The sequence below is a fragment of the Ambystoma mexicanum genome, chromosome 1p (genome assembly GCF_040938575.1).
Source record: "Ambystoma mexicanum isolate Mex_15411 chromosome 1p, UKY_AmexF1_1, whole genome shotgun sequence".
Lineage (NCBI taxonomy): Eukaryota > Metazoa > Chordata > Amphibia > Caudata > Ambystomatidae > Ambystoma > Ambystoma mexicanum.
Genome location: NC_090921.1, coordinates 1302286198 through 1302312480, shown reverse-complemented (window position 1 = coordinate 1302312480; position 26283 = coordinate 1302286198). Strand labels below are relative to the sequence as shown.

The window sequence follows — 26283 nt, the reverse complement described above, 5'->3', positions numbered from 1 at the left end:
ACAAATATCGGAATACAATTTAAATGCACATCCAAATGACAAAGGCCCCACATCAATTTGCAAAATTCCACCAAAACAACCATCATCACCGAGGGCTGCATCTGCAATAATTGACCGGCTTCCACTTGTGTGACGCCCTGTACCATCATGGCACACAGGGCTTACATCAACGTTCCAAAAGGCAACATGGAAGCGGCAAGAACCGCAGGTCCGTCCCATGAGGCAGGCACTAGTCGAGCTGAAAGGCCGAAATGTTGCACCTAGCCACCAGTACAGCGTAAGGGCATGTGGCCCATTGGCGATCGTCCCATATGATCGAAATGGTGCTCCACTGATTCACCCGAAGCTGCAGGAGTCGAGAGTAAAAACCATCTGGAGGAGTGGCGTAGAGATGGCATCTGCAATAGGGCAGGAGATACCTGTCACCCAAAAGAAACACAAATCAACCGATTGCATTACGGGTCTCATGATGCATTACAATCTTCATTCAACACACCAAATCCACACCCATATGCATGCTAGCCCACTCCAAAGGAATATACACACCCCTAATCCAGTATCGAATCACAACGAAACCAATCGAGCTAAATACACCATTGGCAACGTCGGTTACTGTGCATGCGTCCGTCAAGATAGAACCCATGACATGGGATTAGTAACGTGCCTAGACACAAGTGTATGAAGGCGCGTCGAGACAGGGAGGATCCGACAAGGGCAGAGAGACGTATGTCCCACTATGGCAGCCTTGCATCACATAACGCAGGGGAAGGGGAGTGAACCAAAAAACCCATGTACATGGCAGACCCTAAACGGATTCATCAGTCCATGCATCCACACATCATTCCCTCATCCCGCAATGAAAACGCATGAATATTCACTCACATAATATGTGAAACTTCCATCGCGTCTGTGCGTAATGCAGTCCGCAAAAACCACTGTGCCCCTGGCCGGATCTGTAGTGTTGTGAAGCAAGATGGATTTGGGAACGTCCTGCCTCATCGTCCACTACGCTATTGCGCATCCCCTTCAATTCATATCATTCATTGCCTGCTCGTTATGGGCCATGTCCCAAGGACATTCTACAATAGAACGTTACATTTCCAGCCAGACCTGTGGGCGTATCCTCGCCGCTACTTCAAAACCCAAAATGCTGGCCTTCGAATTCCTCACTTGCAACATTACGTCGAAAAGGCTTCTGTGAACGCTTGCATTCACAATTACATCAATGTAGTGCGGCTGTGTGTCATGATGCTAACTGGCTGCAATCACAAATGGGACGCCACGCCCGTCGGTGAAGTACGTTACTGTGCTGCATGAGGGTCGGCCATCGATCGAGCCCTACATACCACTGACTCTTCACAGGTATGTAAGCGGCTGCAATCATAGCATGTGTAACAATGGGAGCATAGCATGAAAATCAGTCAAAGTACATCACACTGCCATCGGGATTTGATACATGATTCCAATCCCAAGATGCCATGCGGCCAAATGCAGCCTTACGTGCGGGCCGTGCTCGACCAGAAGGGATTGCATCTGCCACAGATTCATTCAATCAGCACAGGTGGAGGCCATACAGGCCGACAGCACATATATTGCAGACCCAAACCCCTCCCACAACCACTCCCACTCCAAAATGCTACCGGCAGGACTAGCGATGTTGGGCCTGGGGTACCAGATAGCACTGCAAGTGCTACAACTACAAGAAGACGACGAACAACAACAGGTACAACAACCGGGCGCACAGGGGAGACGGAGGAGGAGGAGGAGGAGGAGGGCAAGGCAGGGTCAGCAAGGCCCACAAGCACTGCCACTACCACCACGCAGGCGGCCCGCAATCCCACGCCTCCGAGCCGATCCGTTCAACCTCACTGCTGAGCAGATCCACACCCTCTACCGTTTGGACCGGGACACCATAATCGCCATTGTGGACATGACACATGCTGACCTCGTGAGCATGATAGATAGCCCAACCGCCATCCCACCCCTACTGAAGGTGGTGTCTGCACTCCACTTCCTGGCCACAGGCACCTACCAGCACACAGTGGGACAGTTGCATGGCATTTCACAGCCACTGTTCTCACGGACACTCTTCCAAGTGCACGATGCCCTCCTGAAGCACGCCGACGACCACATCACACTACCACGCACGTACCAGGAGATTACCAACGCTAAAGTGGGATTCCATGCACTTGGCGGCATCCCGGGTTGCATTGGTGCCATCGACTGCACCCATGTTGAATTGGTTGTCCCACATGCCATGGAGGTCCAGTACCGCAACCGGAAACAATTTCATTCAATCAATGTGCAAATGGTGTGTGACTCCAACAAGATATTTACGCATTGTTGTGCCAGATTTCCAGGATCTACCCATGATTCTATGGTCCTGAGGAACACAAGAATACCACGCTACATGGAGCGACACGCAGGGCACAGATCCTGGCTACTCGGTGAGTCTCATTCCATGCATGACATCGTGGCCCATTTGATGCGTCAATGACCTTGCAGGGGGGGGGGGGGCTACTTAGCACTATCATTCCACTGACACCCTTCATTCGTCTCATACAGGTGATGCCGGGTATCCACTGAAGAGATGGCTCCTTACACCAATCCGGAACCCACAGAACGAGCATGAGGAGGACTACAACCATGCCCACTCACGTACCCGTGTGGTCATTGAACAGGCATTCGGCCTACTGAAGGCTCGTTTCCGCAGCCTCAGCAGGTCTGGCGGGGCACTCATATACAGCCATGAGAAGGTTTCTAAGATGGTCATGGCATGTGTCATGCTGCACAACATGTGCATACGTAGGAATGTGCCCATGCCCCCTGACGCTGTACTGCATGCACCTGAAGATGATGATGATGATGAGGGTGGGGATGTGGAGGCACCTCAAGGAGTCCATGAGGCACAGGATGCACGTGCAATCCGACAGAGCATCATAGATGCATGCTTCTAGCAACCACGCATGGTGCCTATTACACGGAAAGGGGACCTGTGGCACTGTGTGTGTGTAGTACAGGCACATTGTGGACTGTACGCCTATGAAGGCCTCGTACGCAAATATCAATGTCCACACATGTCATTGGATGATAATGAGGTGCTGTATTGTTGATGTGATTTGATTTATACACCCTATGGACCCGCCACCCAGTGAAGCCCAACACACCCCCTCCACCCTACTACCTCCCCCCCCAACACCAGTGTCCAAATATGCATGCTGTCCGTGGGTAGACGCTATTGCAAGCCCCCTCTACGGGTATCAGGGGCACCCCTGCCCGTGGAGCGCAGGTTCCTGCCAGATCTGCGTTGGGGGCTGCCCTGGACGGAACTTGCCACGGATGAGGTCTCTGCCTGCTCGCGTCCATGCATGTCTCTGAGGGTTTGTGAGAGCTCCGAGAGCACACGGCGCACAGCAGCAAGTTCAGCACAGACGTCTTTGGACGTCGCATGCAGTTCCCCCCTCAGGCTCTCGGTGCTTTTCTCCATTTGTGCTCTCAGGCTCTCGGTGCTTCTCTCCATTTCTCCCCTGAGGCTCTCACTACTTTTCTCTATTTGTGCCCTGAGTGTCTCGGTGGATGTTTCCATGGCTGCCCTGGAACCCCCGCATTCATTTGCATGGTCCTTGAGTAGCGTGGACGCTTCCTGCTGTTGCTCGATCAGCAGGTCGAGGGACTGTTGCCTCTGCTGGGCCATGGACATTTGCGGTGGTGTGACAGGGGGGCTGCTCAACACATGTTGCCTTGGCACAGGACTTGTGGGGGTTGGCCAGTCGTCGTCTTCAGGGTGCCCCTGCGTGGTTTCGTCATGGTGTAGGGGAAGGAACATGCAGGGGGATTGGGAAAGGTCATGGATGGTACCTACGTCGCCAGCACTGTTTTCCGTGTCGGAGCATGCTGGCATGACAGCTGTGTCACCTATGGTGCTGCTACCACCAGAGGCAGTGCCATCAGATACGTTCTTTGGGGGGACCTGTGGTGCTGGGGTTGTGGACTTGCTGGCTGCTGGGGTGCCTGTTGCAGTCCCCTCCAGTGTGCTGCCACTTGATTCCTGCTGCTGCCGTGTCTTGATCCTTGCACCTGAGGTGGAGGCTCTTGGGACGTTGGTCCTGGCCCTCTTTGCAGGCGTGCTGGTAGGGGTGTCCTGCAGCTCGTCGTTGGTATCGGACCCTGTGGTGGAGTAAAGAGGGGCGAGCGTTAGTTATGGGTCTGTCGGATTTGGAATGGCAACGTATCAAATGCATTGGGGTGGTACATGAGGCTGATTTGGGACTGGGCCTTGGAGGTGGTCTCATTTTCGTGTGGATTGAGGATGCATTCATTTGGCTGCCTGCAGTTAGGGGGTGCATGCTGCAAATGTAGGGGTTGTTTATGGCTTCTTGATTGATTTGTTTGTTCATTCTGACTTTTAGAGGGCGCTGTCAGGGCTAAGTATGTATTGCACTATGGGGTCACATGGTACTGCACATGTTCGTGGTTTGTGGATTTCGCATTGTTTCTCTTGGCCAACCTACCTGATTCTCCGGATGTCGGCACTCCTTTCTCCATCCCTCCGACTCCCTCTATGCTCTCCATTCCTATGGTGGAGGCGCAGATTTCCTCCCAGGGGGTCAACTTGATGGGCGACTCTGAACCCCCCCCGGTAGCTGTGGCGATGTTCCTGTTCGCAGAAAGTATGCTGCGTACGCGGATCCGCAGGTCGTCCCACCGCTTGCGACATTGCTGTGGCGTGCGGGGTGTTGTCCCCACCGCACTTACGCGCTGTGCCACCAGGACCCATATGGCCTTCTTGTTGGCAAGGGCCGTCCTGGTCATTTGACTGGAGAAGACGACGGCGGAATTTTCCTGTAGGGTCTCGGTGAGCACGGTCAGTTCCTCTCGGGAGAAGTGTACCTGCCGCTTGCGGTCACACGCTTTCTTGGCTACCTTTCCCATATTTATTTTTTTAACTGGGGTTGCTAACGGGTTGGGATGTGTGTCAGGGTCGGATTTTTTATGGTTGTGTTGGGATTCGGATTTTATAGTTGTGCGGCGTGCTGTTTCCCGTTCCGGCCACATGCTTTTACTTCCGTTTCCGTATATTTACGGTGGCCGTAATTTGCGGTGCACGCTCGTTACGGTGACCGCTCATTACGGTGACCGCTAAGATGGGTGGCGGTATTGCACCTGGTGCAGCGTACGGCGGCGGTAAGGGCCGTTTTGGGGTCATTTCCGCCATCGCAGCCTTTCGGATTCCGCCATGGCGTAATGCTCGTGCCCGATGGGTCGTGATTGGCCGCACTTTGCTCCTTCGTGCTATGGCGGAAACGCTATTTACGCTGTTGCGGTCCGGTCAGTCAATTTCCGCCAGGGTCGTAATGAGGGCCTAGGTCTCAAGAGGGGTGAGGGTGACTGAAAGCCTGTAATGAGCACACAAAGCAAGGACGCTTACAAATTACTCCAGACAGGTGTTATATTAAAAATATAGACACATTTATTACATGGCCTTTGTAACATCGACCATATTAAAGAATCACGGTAAAACTCCAACAAACCAACACATCACAAGCAATACAATATATATACAAGACCAAGGGGTCTAAAGAGTTAGAAGCACGAAATATGGAGACCACCTAGATGGGGAGGAAAGCAGGCAGTGCAAGTAATCGTTAGACCCAGTTCGACATCAGAGGCCACCTAACTAGAAGGAAGTCCGAGCCCAACGAGTGGAGCCTTGTGCTCAAAAGTACCTGCACACGCGGATGCCAACGGCCAAAGGAGAGTCTCTTCAGGGAGATCAGGCAGTTCAGAGAGGTGAACAAAACGATGATGAACAGTTCCCTGCTACTCAAGCGCGGCCTCCACTTGTGGGCAGAAGCAGGGTGCGAGTGCGGAAAAGGGTTGCTGTTTACGACAGCGGTGGAGAGCCACAGGCTCCTGCAGGAGGGCCACCGGTTAGGGTATTGAATACTCACCGGTCCCCGATGCAGGCAGACCCAGGCTTCTCCGGTTCCGTTTCGGTACTGGCAGGTTCAGATGCGATCAGCAGGATGTCTCGACGCCGTGTAGATTCCGCGACAGCAGGAGTCAGGGTCGAGGGTGTCCCAAATGCAGTGAACAAGCACTGGTTTGTTACCACAGCAGGGCAACTCGGCAACAACAGGTATTCCAGTCCCAAAGCACACATCTCACTTCAGACCTGGGAATGCCAAGTGTACGAATCGTGGGAGAGTGCCGAGGACACGGGATTTAGCAGTAAGCCAGACGGCGGTGAAAGAGCAAGGTTCCTGTGTAGGGTGGTCAGTCCACTGGATGGCCCAGGGACGCTTCCGAAGGCTTAAGTACAGGATTTGGTGAAGATGCAGAGAATAGTTGTTCCCACTATTCTAAAGGGTCGAAGCACCAGTACAGGCCTTCTCGTTCGATCAGAGGCAGAGGGGTCTCACAGGACGACAGCAGTGTGGACGACAGCAGTGTAGGGTGCCAAACCTTCAGCGGGTCACCAGCGATTCCTCGACTCAGCTCCTTAGTTGCAGGATACTTGGCTCCTTATCCTTTGTTCGTGAGAACTCAGGAGATCGACATGGTAGTGGTGTTTCCAGCCTCCTCTTATCCACAGTTCCCTTCGTGCCAAAACGGAGAGGACCCAATGGGAGATCTGCTCACAAAACACTCACACCATACATGGACCTATCACGGACCACAGTGGTCCCAGGCATTCCAGACACTCTAGACTCTCTGGCAGCCAGGATGTGTATTGGGACCAGACATCCCAGCCCACATCCTGGAGGCACACACAAGGCATGCAGAAGCCCGCGAAAGTGTTGTGTTTCGCGGGAAAGTGCATGACCAAATAAGGACTGCCCCGGGTCGGCTCGACCTGGGGGAAGGTGAAGGGGCAAGACTGTCAGCGGACAGGACAAAGAACCTCGTGGCATGGCCATTTTGGAGGCCAGGCCACCCATTTGGGCCAAACGCGGGAAGCGCGGTTAACATGGCAAAAAGGGGTTTAAAACACAAACAAATGATAGCTGCCACCAGTCCCGTCCGTGATAAGTTCACGATAAGTCCAGCGAGAGTTTCTAGGGCCATTGGAATGACTAGAGACCCAAGAGCGCGGTAATGTAAGTTACGGTGCCCTCTTGTTTCATGTTGCTCAGAAGCTGCAACATGAGGAAAGGACTAAGGGAAACAAAGTCTCCCGGTACGGACTGTCTTAAGGGCATGTCAGTTTCCCCGTAACAATGGAGCAAAAGCCCAGAGGAGTGCGGCGGAAGGCTGCGCTTGTCTGGCAAAGTCTAGATCAGGGTGTAAAACAACAGCAAAAAGTTTGGGGGTTGCCACATGGAAGGAAAATTACCTACAATTATGAAATCTTTCCTAACACGTATGTATAGGTTATGTGGGAGACAATAAGAAGTAGTGCGGTTTCTCAATGAAAAATCTGAAGTCTTGCACTTAAAGGGGGAGCGTTGGTATGTATTAGCTATGTAGATTTAGTGGCATTAATTTGTTTAAGTGAAATCATAAGGGTTGCACATGTTCTCTGAATAAAATATGCATACCTGTACTTTGTACTCATGCATGTGCGTATGCATGGAACTGTAAGTAGAAATCCGCGACACTTGCACAGTAATTTTTGAAGTAGGTGCTTTGCAATGATATGCGACTTGCATTCAGAGTGATCAACAGTACATTTGAAGTGCGGAACTCTGATGACGGAGTTAGATGTAGAGATCTTGAATGTGATTGCTGGATGGGTGTGTGACTGCTTAACTGTGTCCAATGAGGGAATGGATTCGCGAGTGATGTGGAAAGGGTAGAAGGACTGGCTAAGAGTTACGTGCCGGACTTAGACCGCGCTTGTCTGCGGATAAGGCGTGGCACATACGGTGTTCTACAGCAAATCCAGCATGGAAAGGGGACTGTAGGCATCAGCCAATCAGATGTTCACATTGTTCATTTGTGTCGAAAGACGGTGCGTGTAGTGAAGATAGCAGAGGTGGAGACAGTCAGGGTGTTGGTAATCGGAGATATTTTTGTCCATGGTTTACAGCACTATTCCGAAAGTAGGCATGTAGCCCACAATTTCGATGTTAGAGGAGTGGAGGTGGTGTGGAGCGCCGCGACTGATTGCAATGTTGTGGCAATTCTCCAAGTTTGCAGAGATATGCGTAGGATGACCAGTCCCCATGTGGTACTTTTGCACTACGGTGCTTGTCATTTGGGCTACGTGACTTCACCTACTTTGTTGGAAGATTTGGAACAGTTGGTGCAAGCAGTCATTAATATCTTTCCAACTGCGAAAGTAATTTTTTCTAGCTTACTCCCTAGAGGAAAGTGGAACAACAGTTCTGTTTTCTGTCCTGATCAAAGCATTGGGAGGTGTATCATCAATCGCGGCATGCGTGCTTTCATGTTACGCGCTGGTATGTTTTTCTGCAGCCACGAGAACATTGTTTCCAGTAATGCGGCTTATTTTGAAGCAGATGGTGTTTCGTTATCTTTTTTGGGAAATGCCACATTCTTTTGGAATGTAAGGCTTGCTTTGGAGAAGGTTCTGTAATGATTGTACGAGTAAAGTAAGAAGAAGAAAATCAAAAAAACACAAAATAACAGGTGTCCGTCAGGCATCTGCCCAAAAAACAAAAAAAACGGCTCTTTTCAGAGCCCACCTTAAAGGGGAAAAGGAGAAAAGTATTTAAATGTACAGTCGTCACGCTCAGATCCTCTACGTGTCCGCGGAAATGGCGGTAGTCTGCAGGCAGCGCGTATTATCAATGGGGTTTCTGGGGTGGAAACGCACGCAAATGAGAATGTGCAAAGCTAGGGATTGGTCAGTAAAGTTCAGTGGGTGTGTTCCGAACGGAGAGATTTGGTCAGAACCTCTTTTTCCTGACAGGAGACCAGACAGCTATAGCTCTGTGTGCTCGAAAACAGATTATCTGGATTTTGGGAGACACATAAATACATTGGTTGAAGGTGCATACAGAAAGTTGCGATATATCTGCAGATCTTGGATTTTCTCATGTGGAAGTGCACTGGCATGGAGTGCGTGCAATGAAGTGGCTGGAGTTGGTACCTCTGTGTGCTACTTTACAGACAGAGCGTCATCCTTATATACTTATCATTCATTTCGAGGAAACAGTTTAGGGCATGTCTCTGGTATTTCTTTGCAATTTGCAATGAAGGAAGGACTTGCAAAGGTCATGGACATGTTTCCAAATTGCCAAGTAGTTTTTTCCCGTATTGCACAAAGACAAATGTGGCTGCGTTCTTCTGCATTTGGTCCACAAATAGAGAAGGCGAGGCGCAATGTCAATAAGGCTGTTTGTGCCTTTCTAAGAGATGTTGGCATGTCATCATTTCACAATGAAAACATTTTGTTTCGCAGCACTTTCATTTTTCGCAAAGATGGCGTCCATCTCACATATGCTGGCAATCAGATTTCTCTTCAAAATTTTCAAAATGCTGGGATGCTGGGTTGATAGGCGGACCACTTTTCAGTCTCGCTGAAGGTACAACCAAGCTTACAGTTCATGTCATGTAGATCGTTCGGTCTGCCAGTCTGATGTGTGGGGATCGCTCCACAGACCTATTACCTTGCTGGCTCTCTCTTGGTGGGGCTGGTCGCTCCCTTCTCCACAGACAGGCCCTCTGAGGAGTTATGTAGTTCTGTGGGGGAAAACAGCAAAGCGATGGGCAGCATTGTGCACCACAGATAAGGGGCAGGAAGAGGTGGTACTTTGTCCTTTCAACCTGTGCCTGCATGATGGAACTGAGACTGGGGCTCTACCAGCAAACACACCCCCCGCTTGGGTACGACTGGCTCTGGGAAACTCTATGTGTCCTGCCCCAGGCTGGGAGGGGCCCCCTTCTCTTCCTGTCAGGATGAGGCCCCTGACCCTGTCACAATACACCTTTATTATGTTTTAAATCAGAGGTGTAGTTGATTAAATATCTCTCTCTGCCAGTTGGAACTTTGTGTTCTAGCAGCCTTCAGGAATGCACATGGGACCATCAAACCAGGTGACTGTCCCAGAAAAGGCACATGAGGACACTATGTTTTTGGCATGGAGCATTTTGAAAGGTGGGGCTCATTAGCAGGCCTCCTTACCAGAAACAGAATTACATGTGTCACCTGTGTCATTTTATTTTCACAAATCAAAAGACTATGGGCCTGATCACGACTTTGGCGGTAACCCCTAAATCCGGCAGTAGCGCTAATACCGCCGGATTTAAGGGTCTGCCAAATCCGGACTTCATCGGATTTCGCCCCAGCTCTTAGCTGGCGGGAAATCTGCTGAAAAATCGCGCTATTACCGCTGGCGGGAAATCCGCCGGCGGTAAGAGCGTGAATTTTCCCCATTGAGCCCAATGGGGAATGGGGCATTCCCGAATGGGCTCAATGGGGAATGGGGAATTACTTTACCGCCGAACTCGTGATCCCGGGGCTATTAGCGCCGGGGAGTTCGGCAGTTGGGCTATTACCGCCGGCAGCAATACCACCGGTTGTAATTAATTATTGACGCAGCCCGATATAGGTGTTGACTTTCCTACTCCAAACACCACTCTAACTGCTGCAAAGTCAATGTATTTGTTTGTCATTGGCCCCACATCAGTAGTCAGATTGTTACAGTAGTCCAGCTTAGAATTTATTAAGGCTCTGATAGTGCAACCTTCAACGTAGTTGAGAATGAAAAAGACACTGGCATAGCAGTCTGCCATAATTAAATGCTATAATGTATTGCTGATGTTGGTATGGTGGAGACTGTCATTTGTGCTGTGGGAAACATGTTCAATGAGCAGCACCTAAAAGTAACAGAGATCACCTGCTGGTGCTCCAATTATAGGAAATGTTCCTATAACTAGAGCTCTAGCAGACTGTCAGCGTATCATGTGACATAAATGTGTGTGTGTGTGTGTGTATATGCGCACACAGATACAGGTGTTGATGGCATAGTGGTGGAACCACTCCAGAACTCGTTTTTGGAATGAGACAAACCCAGCATGCAATAATAGTTTAGTAACCTCAGAAAAAGTGCACCTACATCGGATACCACAAAAAGAGGGCGCAGGTCAGGGGAGTGTCAGAAGTGTGCAGGCTCAGATGCACCTGCAGTGGTGGGGTGGGATGAAGGAAGAAAGATGGGGTATATATTTATTGAATTTTATGTAGCACAAACTTAGCTTGGATGCAAGTGTTGTAAAACCAGGAGATATAATAATAGAATGCAATAGTATGGATACAATTAGATGAAATACATATTTAGAGTACTGCAAGGAACTTGTGGAGGTAACAGTAAAGACAGACACAAGTGATCAAAGTTCAAGAGTATTTAATGAACTTTATAATGGGTGAGATAAATGCCTAATCTAAACCTAAATCCAAGATGGAAGCAAGCTACGACCATCAAATAATAATAAGGCAATCCTAGTGCGTCTTGTCAAATAAAAAGGGCCTATGCTGAAAAAAAATCTACTGCCAAGCCTTACCTCCAAGTTACAAAAGAGTGTGGGATAATGTTCACCTGAAATGAAAGAAGTGTTTACCAAATGATAAGGCAGAATGCTATGGCTGGCTCTCCCTTCCCCACGTTTGAAGCACGGGACAAGGCGTGACTCTCGAGCACAGCACACTCCTTGGCCTCATCAGCACGAGGTTCCCAGTTCAGTTCAACGATATCAAAAACCTTTAGAGGCTAAGTCTCCTTCTTGCAAAAGTCTCTTGCCTTAGAAGGCCTGTGGTATTTCACAATGACAAACAAAAACAAACAATATGTTCGGTGATATTGCACCTTAGGCGTTTCGTCTTTGGGCCCAGGATCTCCCTCTGTCGGGTTCGGGTCCTTCTCGCAGTTTAGGCCTCCCTCCGTCGGGTTCATACGGCCTTTCTTTAACACATTTCATGAATTTTGACACAGTTCACGCATTGTTACTTCTCATCAGAAAGCGAGGTGTTCCTTCTCTGAGCTTTCAATCAGCATCCCTCTGTCGGGTTCACACTTGCCACAATTCATAGTTCACAACCTTATTGGAAAGCACAGTTCCCGTTCCCTAGCTTTCCTACTGGCAACGGGCCAGAGACTTTCGATAGTGCAAGGGGTTTGACGCAACACTTGTTGGACCACTTTGATGCCTCACGCCACCCTTCTCCTAGGCCCTTCTAGTTACTGTAGTTTCAAAAACAGGTCCTTGTCAGAGCCTTTCGAATGAGCGCCCACGTGGCGTCGGACCCTGTACCTGCACCTCAACTGGACTTTCTTTAAAATTCCAACACAAACACAATGTCTGCCTCTTGCAAATTCCTTGCTTTCAAAATGTTGCTACTTGAAACCTTGGGCTTAACACAATTCAGCTTGCTATCAAGTTCCTCTGCCTCACCGGCTGTGCTTCTTTGATTTCTGGAGTCAAGGATAGTACCCGGGTAGCCAGCTTGCCTCTCCGCCTGCGTTATCGTGTACCACTGTCGTCTGCTGCTTCGGACGCCAGCTGCAACTCCTGTTCTTTCAATTTCCTTTTCGGAAGCTTTGCGGGTCTGAGTTGAATAGGGATAGGGTAACTCCACCTTTGCCGTCCATCCAGGTCTCACTGCTTTCCTTCTCCGTTTGAACTGCTGGTTTGGTGTAGCTGTCTCCTCATGCGTTTGGCCTTGCTGGAAGTCTGCTTTCGTGCTCTGCCTTTTATCCCTGTGGGGAAGGTAAAGGGCAGTCAGGTGTGCGTGGTTATTGTCAATTGCCGGACTCTGCCTGACCCGTGAGTTGGGACATGTCAGGTAAACGGCTCTGGTGTTACTCCGTTGTCTGTTACAGTGTAAGAAAGTGTTTGTGTGGGAAAAGGGGGAAGAGCTTCTAAATATCCTACAGGGTAGGATGAGGAAAAGGTGTTACAGGGAAGGGGATGCCGCGTCTCAACCCTCGTGTCCCACTTCCACTCCCCAAAGACCCCTCACCCAGGTGATCCTCCCCCACTGGTCCACCCTCAGGAACTAGATCCAAAAGCGATGGCCGTGTCCTGGCCACCTGGACGACAGATCCCCGGGGACTAGTAAGCGAGACACCTTTGGGTTTCTCAGAGTACGGTTAGAGGAACATGGGAACAGAGGCTACAGGGCAGCATACAGGTTAAGTGGGGAAATGCAGACCCAATCTTTGTCAGGTTCTGCAGCTGTGCTGCTTTTGACTATAGTTCTGAGAGATTCCAAGGGCCTGTCCTTCTCCCATAGCTCCTCTCGCAGAGTCTCACTCCCTTTCCGTTCATTGGGGGTCATTACGGGTTCGGCAGTATACAGTAAAACTGGTGGTAACGGAATTTCTGCCATATTTACTGTTCTGCCGAATTATGAGTCGGCGGTAATACCATAGACAGTAATTCTGCTGATGGTAACTCTACCAACTGTCGGCGGAATCACCATCAGCAGAATTACCATCAAGAACACAAAAGCTGTATTAACGTTGTATTACAATATGGGACGTGGCATTAATACCGCCTAAATTCAGCAGTAATACCACCGAAAACATAGCAAAGTGGCCTCCACCAAGACAGGTGCCACAAATGAAGCTACAGGTGCATCCAATCTACTCTAGAGGGCTACATAAGGTACACACCTTCCCCAAACACACTTTCCAACACCATGTTGCCACTTGCCATTGCGACCTGGGATTTGCAGCTGCTCATGCTGCGCATGGACCTATGGAGGCAGTAAAATCAGCCCAGTGTGCAAGGGAGGAGGAGATGCCATGGAAGGCGGGCACCCACGCCCAGGGTCAGGCCCTCACCCTGGACCCTCACGGACATCCAGCTAGTAACCCTGTACGGCTCAACAGGGAGACCATATGTGAGCTGCTCACCATAATCCAGGGGGACATTGAGAGCAGGATTAACATCAGGACAGTGGTGGCCCGCTACTCAAGCTAGTGTCCATTTTGCAATTCCTTGGAACGATCACCTTTCAGCACTATGTGGCCATGCTGCACGACCTGTCACAGCCAACATTTTCAATCATGCCTGGACAGGTGCTGGAAGCCTTCCTGCGCCATGTGTCATGGTATATCTCTACTCTCAGCCCTTCACCCAGGCACTGGAGCATGCCATGAAGGCACTGTTTTATGCCAAACATCATTGCAGCTCTGGACTTCACCCATGTGGCGTTGGTAGCCCCCAAATGCGTGTGAAGTGGTGTACCACAACAGGAAGTACTACCACTCACTGAACGACCAGGTGACCTGCGATCCAGACCTCTACATCACACAATGATGTGCCAATTTCACTGGTTCCACTCACGATGCTGTGGTCCTACGCAATAGTACTCTGCCTAGATACATGGAGAAGCACAGACTGCATCGGACGTGTTTATTAGGTGAGTACAAGTGCCATCACACAAATGTATCTAGCAGCAATACAGAGAAGCAATGTGAAGTGGGGGGGGGTGCATAGTCACAGCAGAAAAATGCAGTCCCATGTGATAATTTCGCCTAAAAAATATCGCCATACAAAAATATCGCCATATTTTTGCGGCGCAATTCACAATGGACCCTGCGGGGGACACCCCCGCAACCCCGCATCACTTTTCAATGTACGGGGTACACCCCCGCAAACCCCGCTCCCACATAATATCCCCAATAAAAATATCGCCTATGGCGAACCAAACGGCCATATTTACGGTGATATTTTTGTTGGGGATATTATTACCTGATACCAAAAATGCATGGTCTGTTAAGGCACTATCCATGCAGGGCCTGACCCCTTACTGCACAAATGACAGCCTACAACCCACAAGACTTAGACAGGGTGGAGAATGCTGTAGTAAGTTGCCAATGCATATTGCCCAAAAGGCTAGCAACACACACACACGACTACAGGTACCACAATGCAACATTATGCATCCATAGTCAGGGAACAGCAATGTTCAACACTGCACCAAAGGAATGCAACACTGGCAATAGTAATGCTATATATACAGGTAACCATGTATATGAAGCCATCATGGAATAGAATATTCTGCCTCCCAAAATTTTTTAGAGCATAAGGAGATATTCGCTCCATTTCTCACGCAATGTGTTAATGCGTCTTTTAGAGATGGCGTGGTTCCCAAACCTATCAAGTCTGTCTCTTTTACCCCACCACCAAAAAAACCCTCATTTAGATCCCAAAGACTGCAGCAGTTTGCATCCGATCACAAATTGCAATTTTCTTCTCAAGTTACTCGACAAAACAGCATACCTACAATTTCAATTGTATGTAGAAGAAAATAACATCCTCTACGGCAGTCAATCCTGTTTTCGACCAGGCTTCAGTATAGAGACAGCCTTATTGGATCTTCAATCGCACTTGCTAAATCTCGCAGAGGAGAGGAAAGTGGGGCTTCTGGCCCTATTGGACCTGTCAGTAGCCTTTGATTTGGTAGTCTTCTTTACTAACAGACGACACTCAGGTTGTCACAGAAATATCGGGTGACTACAATACAGACATGGCGTCTCTGACTAACATCTACGGACATATTGAAGCCTGGATGGCATCAAATTGCCTCTGCCTTAATGGCAATAAAACAGAGCTTTTGATCTTTGGGTCAAAATAAACCTGGGCAAAACTCAGCTCTGGTTACACAACCTTCCAAGTTGGATAGAATGTTATCCCTGTCCAGAGTAAGGTGAAAACTTTAGGTAGCCAACGGGAAGCAATGCAAAATTTGAATGCATATGTGAATCAACTGAGTATGAATTGCAGCTACTCCCTTCGTCTTCTCAAAAACATCCGTCCCTACATCTCGGAAGACAACTGTGCTATCATTGCCCAAGCTACCATCTTATCAAGGCTTGATTATTGCAATTCACTTCTAATCGGAGCCACAGCAGCTAATCTAAGAATATGTCAAGTGCTGTAAAACAAATCTGCATGCATTGTTAAGAGACTAACCAGACGTGAACACATCACCAATCACAGACGGGATCTCCACTGGCTACCCTTTCAGGAACTTGATAACCTCAAAGTGGGAACTGTGGTCCACAAATGCGCTCACAGTGTTGCTCCTGCCTATCTGTCATACACCGCCCCTGGAAGTGCTGGCAAAGGTGGAAACACACTTAACATGGTGGCCCATAGTTCCACAGTAACGCTCTAGTTTTTTTTCAAGATGGCCGCCTACAGCTTATGGAAGTGGATCTGTGGTACACTCCTTGTGTTGTATCGTCTAGGTATCGTCTATGGTTCCCATTCAGAGTCTGTGTTGTTCCAGTGACTCTCGTCGGCTTACCATTGCTCTACTTCTTAATTCCTTTCCTGCTTCCCTACTGCCTCCTCACTCTGACCCCTTCGTGCACTCGGGTGATCTCCCAGCTCTGAGGTAATTTTGGTTTGATTACTTTTCTATGCTCCTTGCTTTTCTGTATCACACACTTTCCCCGTTCCTGTTACTCTGTTGTCTTTTCCACAGTTACAGGGGTTTCCGGACTCCAGTGGCCATGTGCTCTTATCTTTTCACGGCGTTCGATAATCCTTACCTTTCTAGTCAACGCCGCTGACTATCTGTACTTCCTTCACTCACGCCGCCTGTTTCTTCGTCCTTGCCCCCAGGTGTACGGCATCCGTGAGTGCATTCTTCTTTTCTTTTTAATTTCTAGGTCCGTGGCGGTCAGAACTCTCCACCTGTTTCAAAGCCGCTACCTTACTTCCTTTTCTACTTACAACGCCATACAACTGGAGTTTGCTAACAGTACCCGCTCTTTACTGTACTGTATTTCTTTTGTTCCTTTCAACCTAGCTTATCCTTTACCTTACTGCAAGCATACCCTCCTTCTGCAGACTATAGAATTCGGTCAGCAGAACTTCTGTTTATTACGTGCATCTTGTGTTACTACAAATCCCAGAGGGATTCAACTTACCAAAGACTTGGATTTCCACAGCGTTCTTAAACGCTACCTGAGACCAAGAACAGTCATCACTTCTGAAGCCATCTTCTATTACACCACCTACCAGGGTTTTTTATGCCAGGAGGCTTTTCCCCTGAGGCTTTTGGGTCCTGCTCCCTGTGGTTCACCTGGTCTGGTTAAAACCTAGAATTACAGGCATATAAACGGCCTCGGTAGATCTTTCATGGTTAAAGCTGCTAAGTTTTGTAATGCTCTACCCTCCACTCTGACAGCTGAACCCAATCTCAGAAATTTCAGGAAATCTTTAAAGACCTTACTATTTAAGTAATGTTTCGGCTCCTGGCTAACCTGTCTATCCGTGTCCCATTCTTTATGTATGTAATGGTGTGTTGATGTTTTTGCGCCCTGATGCCCGCGGCCTTTCGGTGCATTATAAGTAAATAAATAAATGAATGAGCAGGAGGAGGGAAGGAATGGACGCCTGGTGTGGCAATAACTAATATGCATTAATTACAGACCTCATCGATAATCACATGCTGCGAGAAGACTGCATGGGTGAGTGTCCAGACAGGGGGGATGATCCCTGGGACATCTCTCTCACAGGGGCAGCTGAAGAGGAGCCAGGGGTGCCACTGTCAGGTGCTGCTGTGACAGCGGGTGTGGTGGCGGTGTCCACTGCAATGTCCTGTTCCACTTCCACTGCTGTCACAGGTGCACTGTGTCCCCAGAGGTGCCAACGGCAGGGTCCATGGACTGGGGTGTCCTGGATGTCTCCTTTTAGGGAATGTCCTTTCTGGGTGTGGCATGGCTTGCTCCATTCCTTGCACTTGGTGGTCCAGGTGTGCCAGACCCACTGGTGCACTCCATGGGGACCTGGATGTACAATGGGGTCAGAGTGACATACCACCCCATGCTGGCCTTTTTCATGTGACAGGCAATATGATGGATTAGTGGCATTGTGTTTAAGTGTTGGGTATTTGTGCCTTGCCTGGCCTGTGTTGTCATGTACTTGATGGCTGTGCAAGAGAATGTGTGCCAATATATGGCGGGCATGTTGTTTTTATGCATATCCTCTTCTCCTGTCACATGAGGGATGCCCTGCTAGCCATGGGAGTGTTGGTGTGACATTTGGTTTGAAGCACTCTTCACAGAGGCCTTACTGCTACTGCTTTGTGCCTTTCTTGAGTGCCTGACCCAGACATCTGCAGCGGTTACATGTATGCCATATGTGCAGTGTGGCGACCCTTTGGTGGATGTGTTCTTACTTGGGTGTTGAACGAGGTGGTAGGGATATACCTTGTGAATGTGTGACTGCCCATCGTACTTGCTGTGCCATGGTTGTTGGGTATGTCCTGCATGGCGGCCACATCCTTGTGAATGGTGTGTCTTTTGGGGGATTTGCACCTGTCATGCACATTGATCTACTGTCCCAAGGTGTTTAATGCATTGTTTCTGCATTGGCTGGGTGACTGCAAGTGTGTCTGTTTCCATTCCAATGTAGTTGTTGTGCATGTGGCCCATGATTCACTCATGTACTCACCAGGGTCTTTCTGGCTACCAACAGTTTGGGCTTTTGTGTGGGCATGAGAAGGCCCTTGCCAGGCACTGCTGTAGTGGTGGTAACTGGCTATTGATGGTAGCATGTGCAAAATGTTTTGAGTGCCTGGGCATCTACTAGCGGGGCCTGGCAAATGCCTAATACTTGGACACAAGCCAAAACTGTTGGCTTTGTCAATGCTTGTTTTTAACATGACCTCAGAGTAGGATATGCATAGTGCTCATAAATCAAGTACCCTAAGGCAGACCCGGTTAAGACATTTGTATTACACCAGTAGCATGGTTACAGTTCAAATTAAGTCATTAATTCTCAGAAGACTGCTTTGAAAAAACACCGACTGGCACTTCGAGCACAAAGTTTGATGGTATGGTTAGATTACAGCGAGCTCAGTGTTCTTATGAGGAGGTGTTTACATAGATTCCCAATTTTAAAAATGCCACGCCTGCCCCAGTACCCCAGCACCTAACACAGGGAGCTGATTATGGCAGGTGTGGGGCTGCGGGGTGTTGTGCAACAACCCCCTCTCACCAAAATAAGTTCCACAGTCCAGCTCACACACATTCACATGTAGAATGCACTCCCTCTTTCACACGCTCACCCATCATCATACACTCATTCATTACACACAACACAAGCATACACGCATATATACACATATTTAAATTAACTTACTTTCTGCCATGGTCCTGAAGTTTCCTCTCAGTGCTCCAGCTCCCGAATAGTACAAACAGGTACCAGGAAGCAAAGAGTGCTTCCTGGTTCCTGCACATGCGTGCAAGAGCCAGAGCACTGATGACAAAGCACCACGTTCTGTTTGCATGTCCGGTGTTGCGCAGGAGCACTCCCTCGCATGTGCAAACATGCAGTTTCCCAGCTGCATCCCCAATGGGCCATGCAAGTTTGGAGAAGCAAAACACCCCCAGCTTTCAATGGCCCATTGGACATGCGCGGCTGGGGAACCGAGCTGTCAAATGGAAACTGTGTTTCTCTTTGATAGTTCAAGCCTAGGAGCGCTCCCTCAGCTTGCTCATCGAGTCCTCCATAATGGAAGAGGGTGCTCGTAGGTCGCCCCCGGCCCTCACCAATTAAGGACAAGCCCCCACTAGTGCACACCCAATGAATCTATGCACAGGCCAGTATAGCTAAAAATGATGTTGACTTTGAAGTCATGTACATAAACTACACTGTTGGTAATGCCGTGATGTGTAGTACATTAGGGGTCCATAGACACGTTCTACAGTAGAAGGATACCTGGGTAGCTCAGCAGGTTGAGTGACAGTTGCTGAGATGTTACCTATTTAAAAATGGTTGTTAATCGTATGACTTTTTGCAATTCCGTATTAAAAAAAAAGCAAGTGCTATAAAATGTTTTTGGCCAGGGCATGGGTTGGGCTGATCACATACTTATATTCAGGGCGGGGGTGGGGGAATTGTTGTCCCTGTAGTGAAAATCTAAAGTTGGCGGACATGAACCCACAGTTTAATTTCCTAATAACTGCTGTCATCACAACAAAAGCATGTATTTGTGATTACGCAGTTTGGCAAGCATGTAACATCTTATAACCTGTCATAAAACACAAAGGAAGAGGCACAACAATTACAGGGTATGTGTGTTATAGTCCAACAAAAAAAGAAAAACATTTGAACAAAAACTAGTGAATGTAAGTTTCATCAGGATTTTTCAGTTGGGAAATGTCTTTTTTTGTTTTTTTCTATGCAAGTTTAATGTGCACATTGGGAAAACAATAGCGTGCCCAGCATGTATGAGGCCTGCTTTTAACACGGATGGCCCCAATCCAGTGATATCGATGACCCATTGATTCCCGTGGTGACGGTTTCAGGCTAGAAGAAATACCACAGGCTAGGCAAATCAAGCCTACAAACGCGCGTATGACGGCAACGCGAAGGAGCACCTTTAAAACTCCTGTTATTTGCCAGAGGGGGCAGGCCACCAATTAGCAGCGCAAAACCAGCGAATTGGGGGTGAGGCAATTGGCCCCCTCTAGGGACGCCTATGCGTGTAGGGGTGCTGGGGTGTGGAGGCTCAGTATAAAAAGGTTTGATTACTACTGGCTTACAAACTAATGAGCGTACAGCCTTTGGTCCTTTCAACAAAGGCTGATGCTCTCATGTTTCATGGTGGCGACTGATTTTGCCTGTGAAGGACAAAGCCGTGCAGCCCCGCCTCAGGTGTAGTGTGCAATGGCTCCACTCACTAGCTGCTTTTCACAACGCTCTTCTCTCTCAGTGCTCCACCGGGGCTGGCAATCAAGTTGATGCCGCCCGCCCGGCAGCTAACATTGTGCATCCTGCTTTCTTGCCGCACGAGTCGCGAGGAGCTTGACGGCTGTCACCCGAAACAAGAGTCAAGGTCGGGCCAGACCCCAGGTGGCCCGAGCCCTGCCTGGCTCCCTCACCCTCCCTCACTGACCCTTGTCCAATTACCCCTTCTCACACCATCTCCTCCCTCACGTGCTGCCTCTGGCGAGCATCGCGCCTCTTCTGTTTAGTCTCCTACCTAACTTGTGAGAGTCCTGTAGAAACAGCCCAAGCCTCACACCATGTCAGCAAGCTGCCCAAATAGGTATATGTGTCTTGCAATTTAAAGACATTTTCCTGCTAGGGTGAATATTTATACAAAGGAAAAGACCAGAGAACCCAATTTGCATTACTTGATCAGAAGGGTTTTCATACTGAATCGCTTTCACAGAGACATTTTAAATGTAAAATGTTATAATTTTCATGTTCCCAAAAGGCTCTTTGCTTTTATGCAAATCGCCAGGCTTGGGATCCTTGAAGAGATAGGGTGCGCTCGACTGAGGATCCACCCCTCAGCCCGGGCCACATTCAAACCGCCCCCCACCCCAGCACGAAGGACAGGGGTCCCAGGGGAAATGTTTTTCCATTTCCAGCACTGGATCGATTATAATCTTGCTGTCTCTTGATTGCCTCGATGCCTAGCACACATTTTTTTTATTGTGCTACACAGGCTCTAAAATTCATACATTTGTGAGCACAGTCAACATGAAAGTTTATTTTTACAATGGCCTGCAGGATAAACTGGGCACAGCAGCATGACTGGGTTCTTGCAGTGGCATGCTGGCATATATGTGGTGCAGCCAGCATGGACGTGTATTCCTACAGTGTCATGCTGGCATATTGACAGGATCATCCCCTGTAGTGGCACTTCTCCCTGGTCATTGTGGGGTATCTACTCCCAAAGGTAACCCCTCGATCCCTGTCTAGGACACCCATGAAGGGTTACAGACAACCATAGCAGAGTGCACAATTTCAAGTTGAAAGCTATTACCCAAACATAAAAGTCACTCACCCCAATTGTGAATTAGGACATACGAGCAAACGCTCACCAACACAGGTGTAGATCGCCCAGAACTGTGACAAGTACACATTTTGAATCACAATCCATTGGTAAAACAGAAGATGAGGTCTTGCCTACTGTTGTCATGTGCAACATGTCAATAATTGTAAGCAACATCCAATAAACATATAAGAGTGGCAGAGCTGGTATTGAGTGTGCTTGCTCTGGCTGCAGCTACATATTTCTGGGTACAGCTGATAGAGGAAATGCAGATTCTTGAACCAGCAGGAGACATGCATTTCGATCCTTGCTTTTTCCTCACTAAAATCTTGTGATCCTGGGCAAATCAACTAATGTCCTTTGTGTCTCTGTCCGCTTATGTGGCAAAACAAAGAGGACATAAAACAGGTGGCTTCTAAGTGATGTGTAAAAGCTAAAAAAGGGAAAACTGTGCCAATGTGTTATGCTCAGTGCGTACTAATGACTTGCAAAGTAATCTCGGTTTCCTTTCTTGAATTGACTATGTGATACAATCATATCACTATCTCACTGGACATTATTTTCACTAGCTGCTAAAATTGGCCCCGCCTCCTAGAAACTTGCAGCGTTGTGCTACTTTTACGTCCTCCACACGCTACCTTTATTCTACTTTCAGCATTGTTCAAATATTTAATAAAACAATTAAGTTAATAATATCCACCCATCGAATACCAGCAATTGAGATATTCCGCAAAAACAAAATGGACTGCATGTGACGGGGGTTCTCACATTTCCCTAGAACGTTCCAAATGCCCCAAAGCACTCGAGCTTTCTACAGCCAGACCTAAAATGCAGGGGCTAATATCTCATCACATGATTAGTCCAGAGTGAGAGCGATACAATGGTTGAGATTTGACACACTATCATTTGCAGGATGTCTTTGAAATTATTGCCTCTTATCGGCTACCTACCTGTATATAAAGCAGGGCTTGCACCCAACTTCGACATGTAGATTCTGGGTTCGACCACGACTAGTCTCCGATCTCTTGCTCCGGCCTGGACACTTGTATACGATCCTGCACACCCCTAGAGCCTCGCCTGGGGGAAGACTGCTCAAGAGTGGATAATTGCAGGGCCACCAAGGCTGGATGAAGACCATGGTCATCGCTGGATATCTGCATGACTTGGCACATGCAAGGTCTTGCCATATTGAGGCCTGATAGTTCACTCCTGGTCCAACCTGTTCATCATTGGACATCTGCAAGACCGCTCAGATTTGACTTCCTGGGATCTGAAGTACCACAGTTCTCCAATAGGCCAACCAAACTCAGATTCCTCACTGGGACAGTCAAACAAATTGAGAGGGAACTTTTGGGATTTGATTTGCGGAATTTTAGGGCCTGAATGATGGATTCTTCAAAAATCAAGTTGACACCTGTATCCTTTCACAACTAGGCCATACTGTGAATAACCCTGTGTGACACCCTACTTAGACACAGTTGTGTTGTAGTGTTTTTGGTCATTTTTTGGTGCACCGTTCACTATGAATTAACATTATTGTTTTAGTCTGGTTTATACCTTTATATATGATAATGTAACATTTTAAATGTTATAGCGTAATACTCAAGTCTGGTAGTTTGGTCTGTTGAGTTGTGTGGTGTTCCAAAGATATTGACCGACACAGCGTCAGCTCTTAACAGTAGGCCAAGCCCACAAATTCAATCTCTCTCGGCCACCATGGACTCAACATAACAAAACGAACCAATTTTGGGGGGATCCGTAGACCCTGGGACATTTATGGGTGCCACATCTTAAAGGGGAAATGGTGAACTTTTGAAAGCAGCTAAAAGAGGACAAAAAATGTGTCCTCACCACAAGCCTTTGGCTAGTGATAATTGATTATTGGTGAGTACGAAATATTGTGCTGTGTGAAGGTGGCGAATGCATGGGACAAGTGACCCTGGATAGAAGTTTGCAGCTTGAAATCTGTACCCGTGGTTTACAGATCCAAACAACTCACTCGCCAGGGGACTGAGCTAGATGGTTGTTTGATTTGAAGAAATCATTTGGGATCCAAACCGGTTTCACTTTAGGATCCACTGAGAATCAGCGAAATTCAATGTGGCTCATTTTCGAGTCCCCTTGAGCGTAAACGGAGGGACTAAAGATAACTGAATTAACGCCTCCATTCATGCTCCGAGGAGGATTTTCATTGTTTTTGAGGGTAAGGAGGAGCAGGAGTTATGTTTTCGTCTCCGGTTTGCACTCTGTCTTCAAAAGCAAGTTAGTTTATCGCCAGCATGACATTTTCATACTGGCCTAAAACCAATGATTTCCCATGGAAACCGCCTGCTTTTTGGCAGGCTTTTTGCACCAGCAAAAAGCAGGCGGTTTCCATGGGATATAATTGTAAACGCTGACTGCCATGTGTACATGGCAGGTGGCATTCACTCTATGTGCACTGCAGAGTGCAAAAGAGATGTGTAAAGAAGCTGCCGCCGTCTCTTTACACTTTTCATTTGCGCTTAGCGGTGCAAATGACGAAAAGTGCCCAGAGGGGACCTGTTTGCATATAAGCGCAAACATAACCAATCCCCTTCTGGAAAGCTACACAAAGGAGCAAAATGAGGGCCAATGCATCTCTGGCTGCCCCAAAAAGATTTGCTGGCACAGAACATTTCAGAACCTCTGTAGCTCAAATGCTGTCACATCTCTTGTGAAGGCCCCAGGACTTTCCTTATTCATATCTCACACTGCTTCTGGTTCAAGATGATTACCCCATCTTGCAAGGAAACATCGATATTTGAACATATGTGACTAAATTCAATTAGTGAGTGGCTGAAGCACACTGACCTGAACAGAAAATCTATATGGCTTGAGCTAGTAACTCAAGGACTTAGCAGTTCAAACTGATTCACGGCCCAGTGAGTGGCAAGAGCTGATAAACCTTATATTGTGTTTCAAACACCATCTGGCAGAAGCAAGAGTCAGACGCAAACTATGATGAATTGCCCTCTGCCAAGGGCGTTGAAATCGTAGCTTTTTAAATTTGTATTAATTTAACAAAATTATGCAGGCAATTCTATCTCTGAAAGGGTAATCGGTTGATCAGATTCCCCTTGTACACCTGTGCACTGCTACATCAGTAGCCAGTTTGCAGCACCTGCACTCCAGTGACACAGAGCAGGTTCAGGCCATAGGTGCCCTCGTGACAGCTGAAGTGACAGCCATAACTCTAAATATAAGCCATGCCCGAGATAGGGCATGGTGCATGGAGCTGCTCATAATCATTGCAGCCACATCCAATATTATATCACACATGTCAGCTCCTGTGAGCCAGCTCAGCTGTGGAAGATAATGTTTATTCTGGCCAGACAGGCTGCTCCTGCCAAGTGACAAGACAGGGACCTGAATAGCCATGCCTCTTCTTTGATCTCTTTGTGAGGGTAAATAACGCCCTTGGCCAGAGACAGCCTCACAACAGGAAGCTGTCCTGGGCCCAATAATCAAAGGAGCACACCCATCCAAAAGGAGCGGCCTCTCACCAGGGTGCTGCATATCAATGGGGCCTTTGATCCTATCGGGAACGGAAGGGGTGGGATTACAGGGAGAGCTCTGTACAGTTGGGGGAAGGTCCCACCATCTTGTTTCTCTTTGCCTATACCCCTCCTTCCTGTCCCCTCCACTTCGCCTAACGCAAAGCACATTGTGTGAAGTAAGAAGGGCGAAGTCCACTTCTTTCAAGTACAGAGATTGGACCCCTAAAGCAGGCTAGCATTAGTCCAATCACCTGTGGGCTTTTACCTTAAAAAAATGGGATCGCAAATCACTTCTTTGAATCATATTTTGGACTTCAACCCTTGAAGAAGGTTTTGTCGGACCACGTTGAAAGAGCAGTCCTTTCCAAAGTAATCCAGTTGTGAGGTGAAGACAGGTGTTCCAAGGCAGAAGCAAGCTCTGTCCCCTGGTCATTCCCAGAGACAATTGGGGGTGAACCTGTTGCTGGGATAAGACCTGCCTCTCTGCCAGCTCTAGTGGTATGCAAGACCTCACTGTGTTGAAGGACTCCTGCAGTTGTGTGCGAGCCTCCCACGTATTTGGGAGCCTGAGAACAAGGACCTATATTGTCTCCGAGTTCCTCGAGTGGGACTAACAGCAACCTGAGGAGTGACCTGCTGCTGGAGCAAGATAGGCCTCTCTGCCAGCCATAGATGTACCCAGGGCCTCACTGTGTTGCAGTTGTGTGCTGGACTCCCCTGTTTTTGGAAGCAAGAGGAAAGCACTCACCTTGTCCATGAGCCCCTGAATGGAGACTCACAGCACCCTCAGAGCCACGACAGCCAGGATCATAGTGTTTCTGCCATTGAGCTACTTGGAGCTGTTTTCAAGAACCGTTTGACACATTTGAACCATCAGTAACCTCCGGTACTGCCTTTGGTCTCTCCCGATAAAATAATCGTTCACCCCTGATTCAGCGCTGCAGGACCATCAAGAACCGCAACATACTACTAGCTGCTAATTGCATTCATTTGTTGGCCCTAGACACTGATTAGGTTGCTTTTATCCATTTTGCACCCAAGAAC

General features: G+C 48.3%; 1 protein-coding gene across 9 annotated transcripts in view; it reads right to left on the bottom strand.

The window, feature by feature from the left end:
* The window catches only part of LOC138453236 (circularly permutated Ras protein 1-like), a 332082-nt gene that overhangs the window by 253867 nt on the left and 51932 nt on the right, over positions 1 to 26283 (bottom strand). The window contains exon 1 of one of the 9 annotated variants that reach the window (XM_069605924.1): positions 22672 to 24028. The exons of the other annotated variants lie outside the window; for them this stretch is intronic. Coding sequence (XP_069462025.1) covers positions 22672 to 22708 — 37 coding nt within the window. The 5' untranslated portion in view covers positions 22709 to 24028. Of the gene's footprint in view, positions 1 to 22671; positions 24029 to 26283 lie in introns of those variants that run through there. 9 annotated transcript variants of the gene reach the window in all.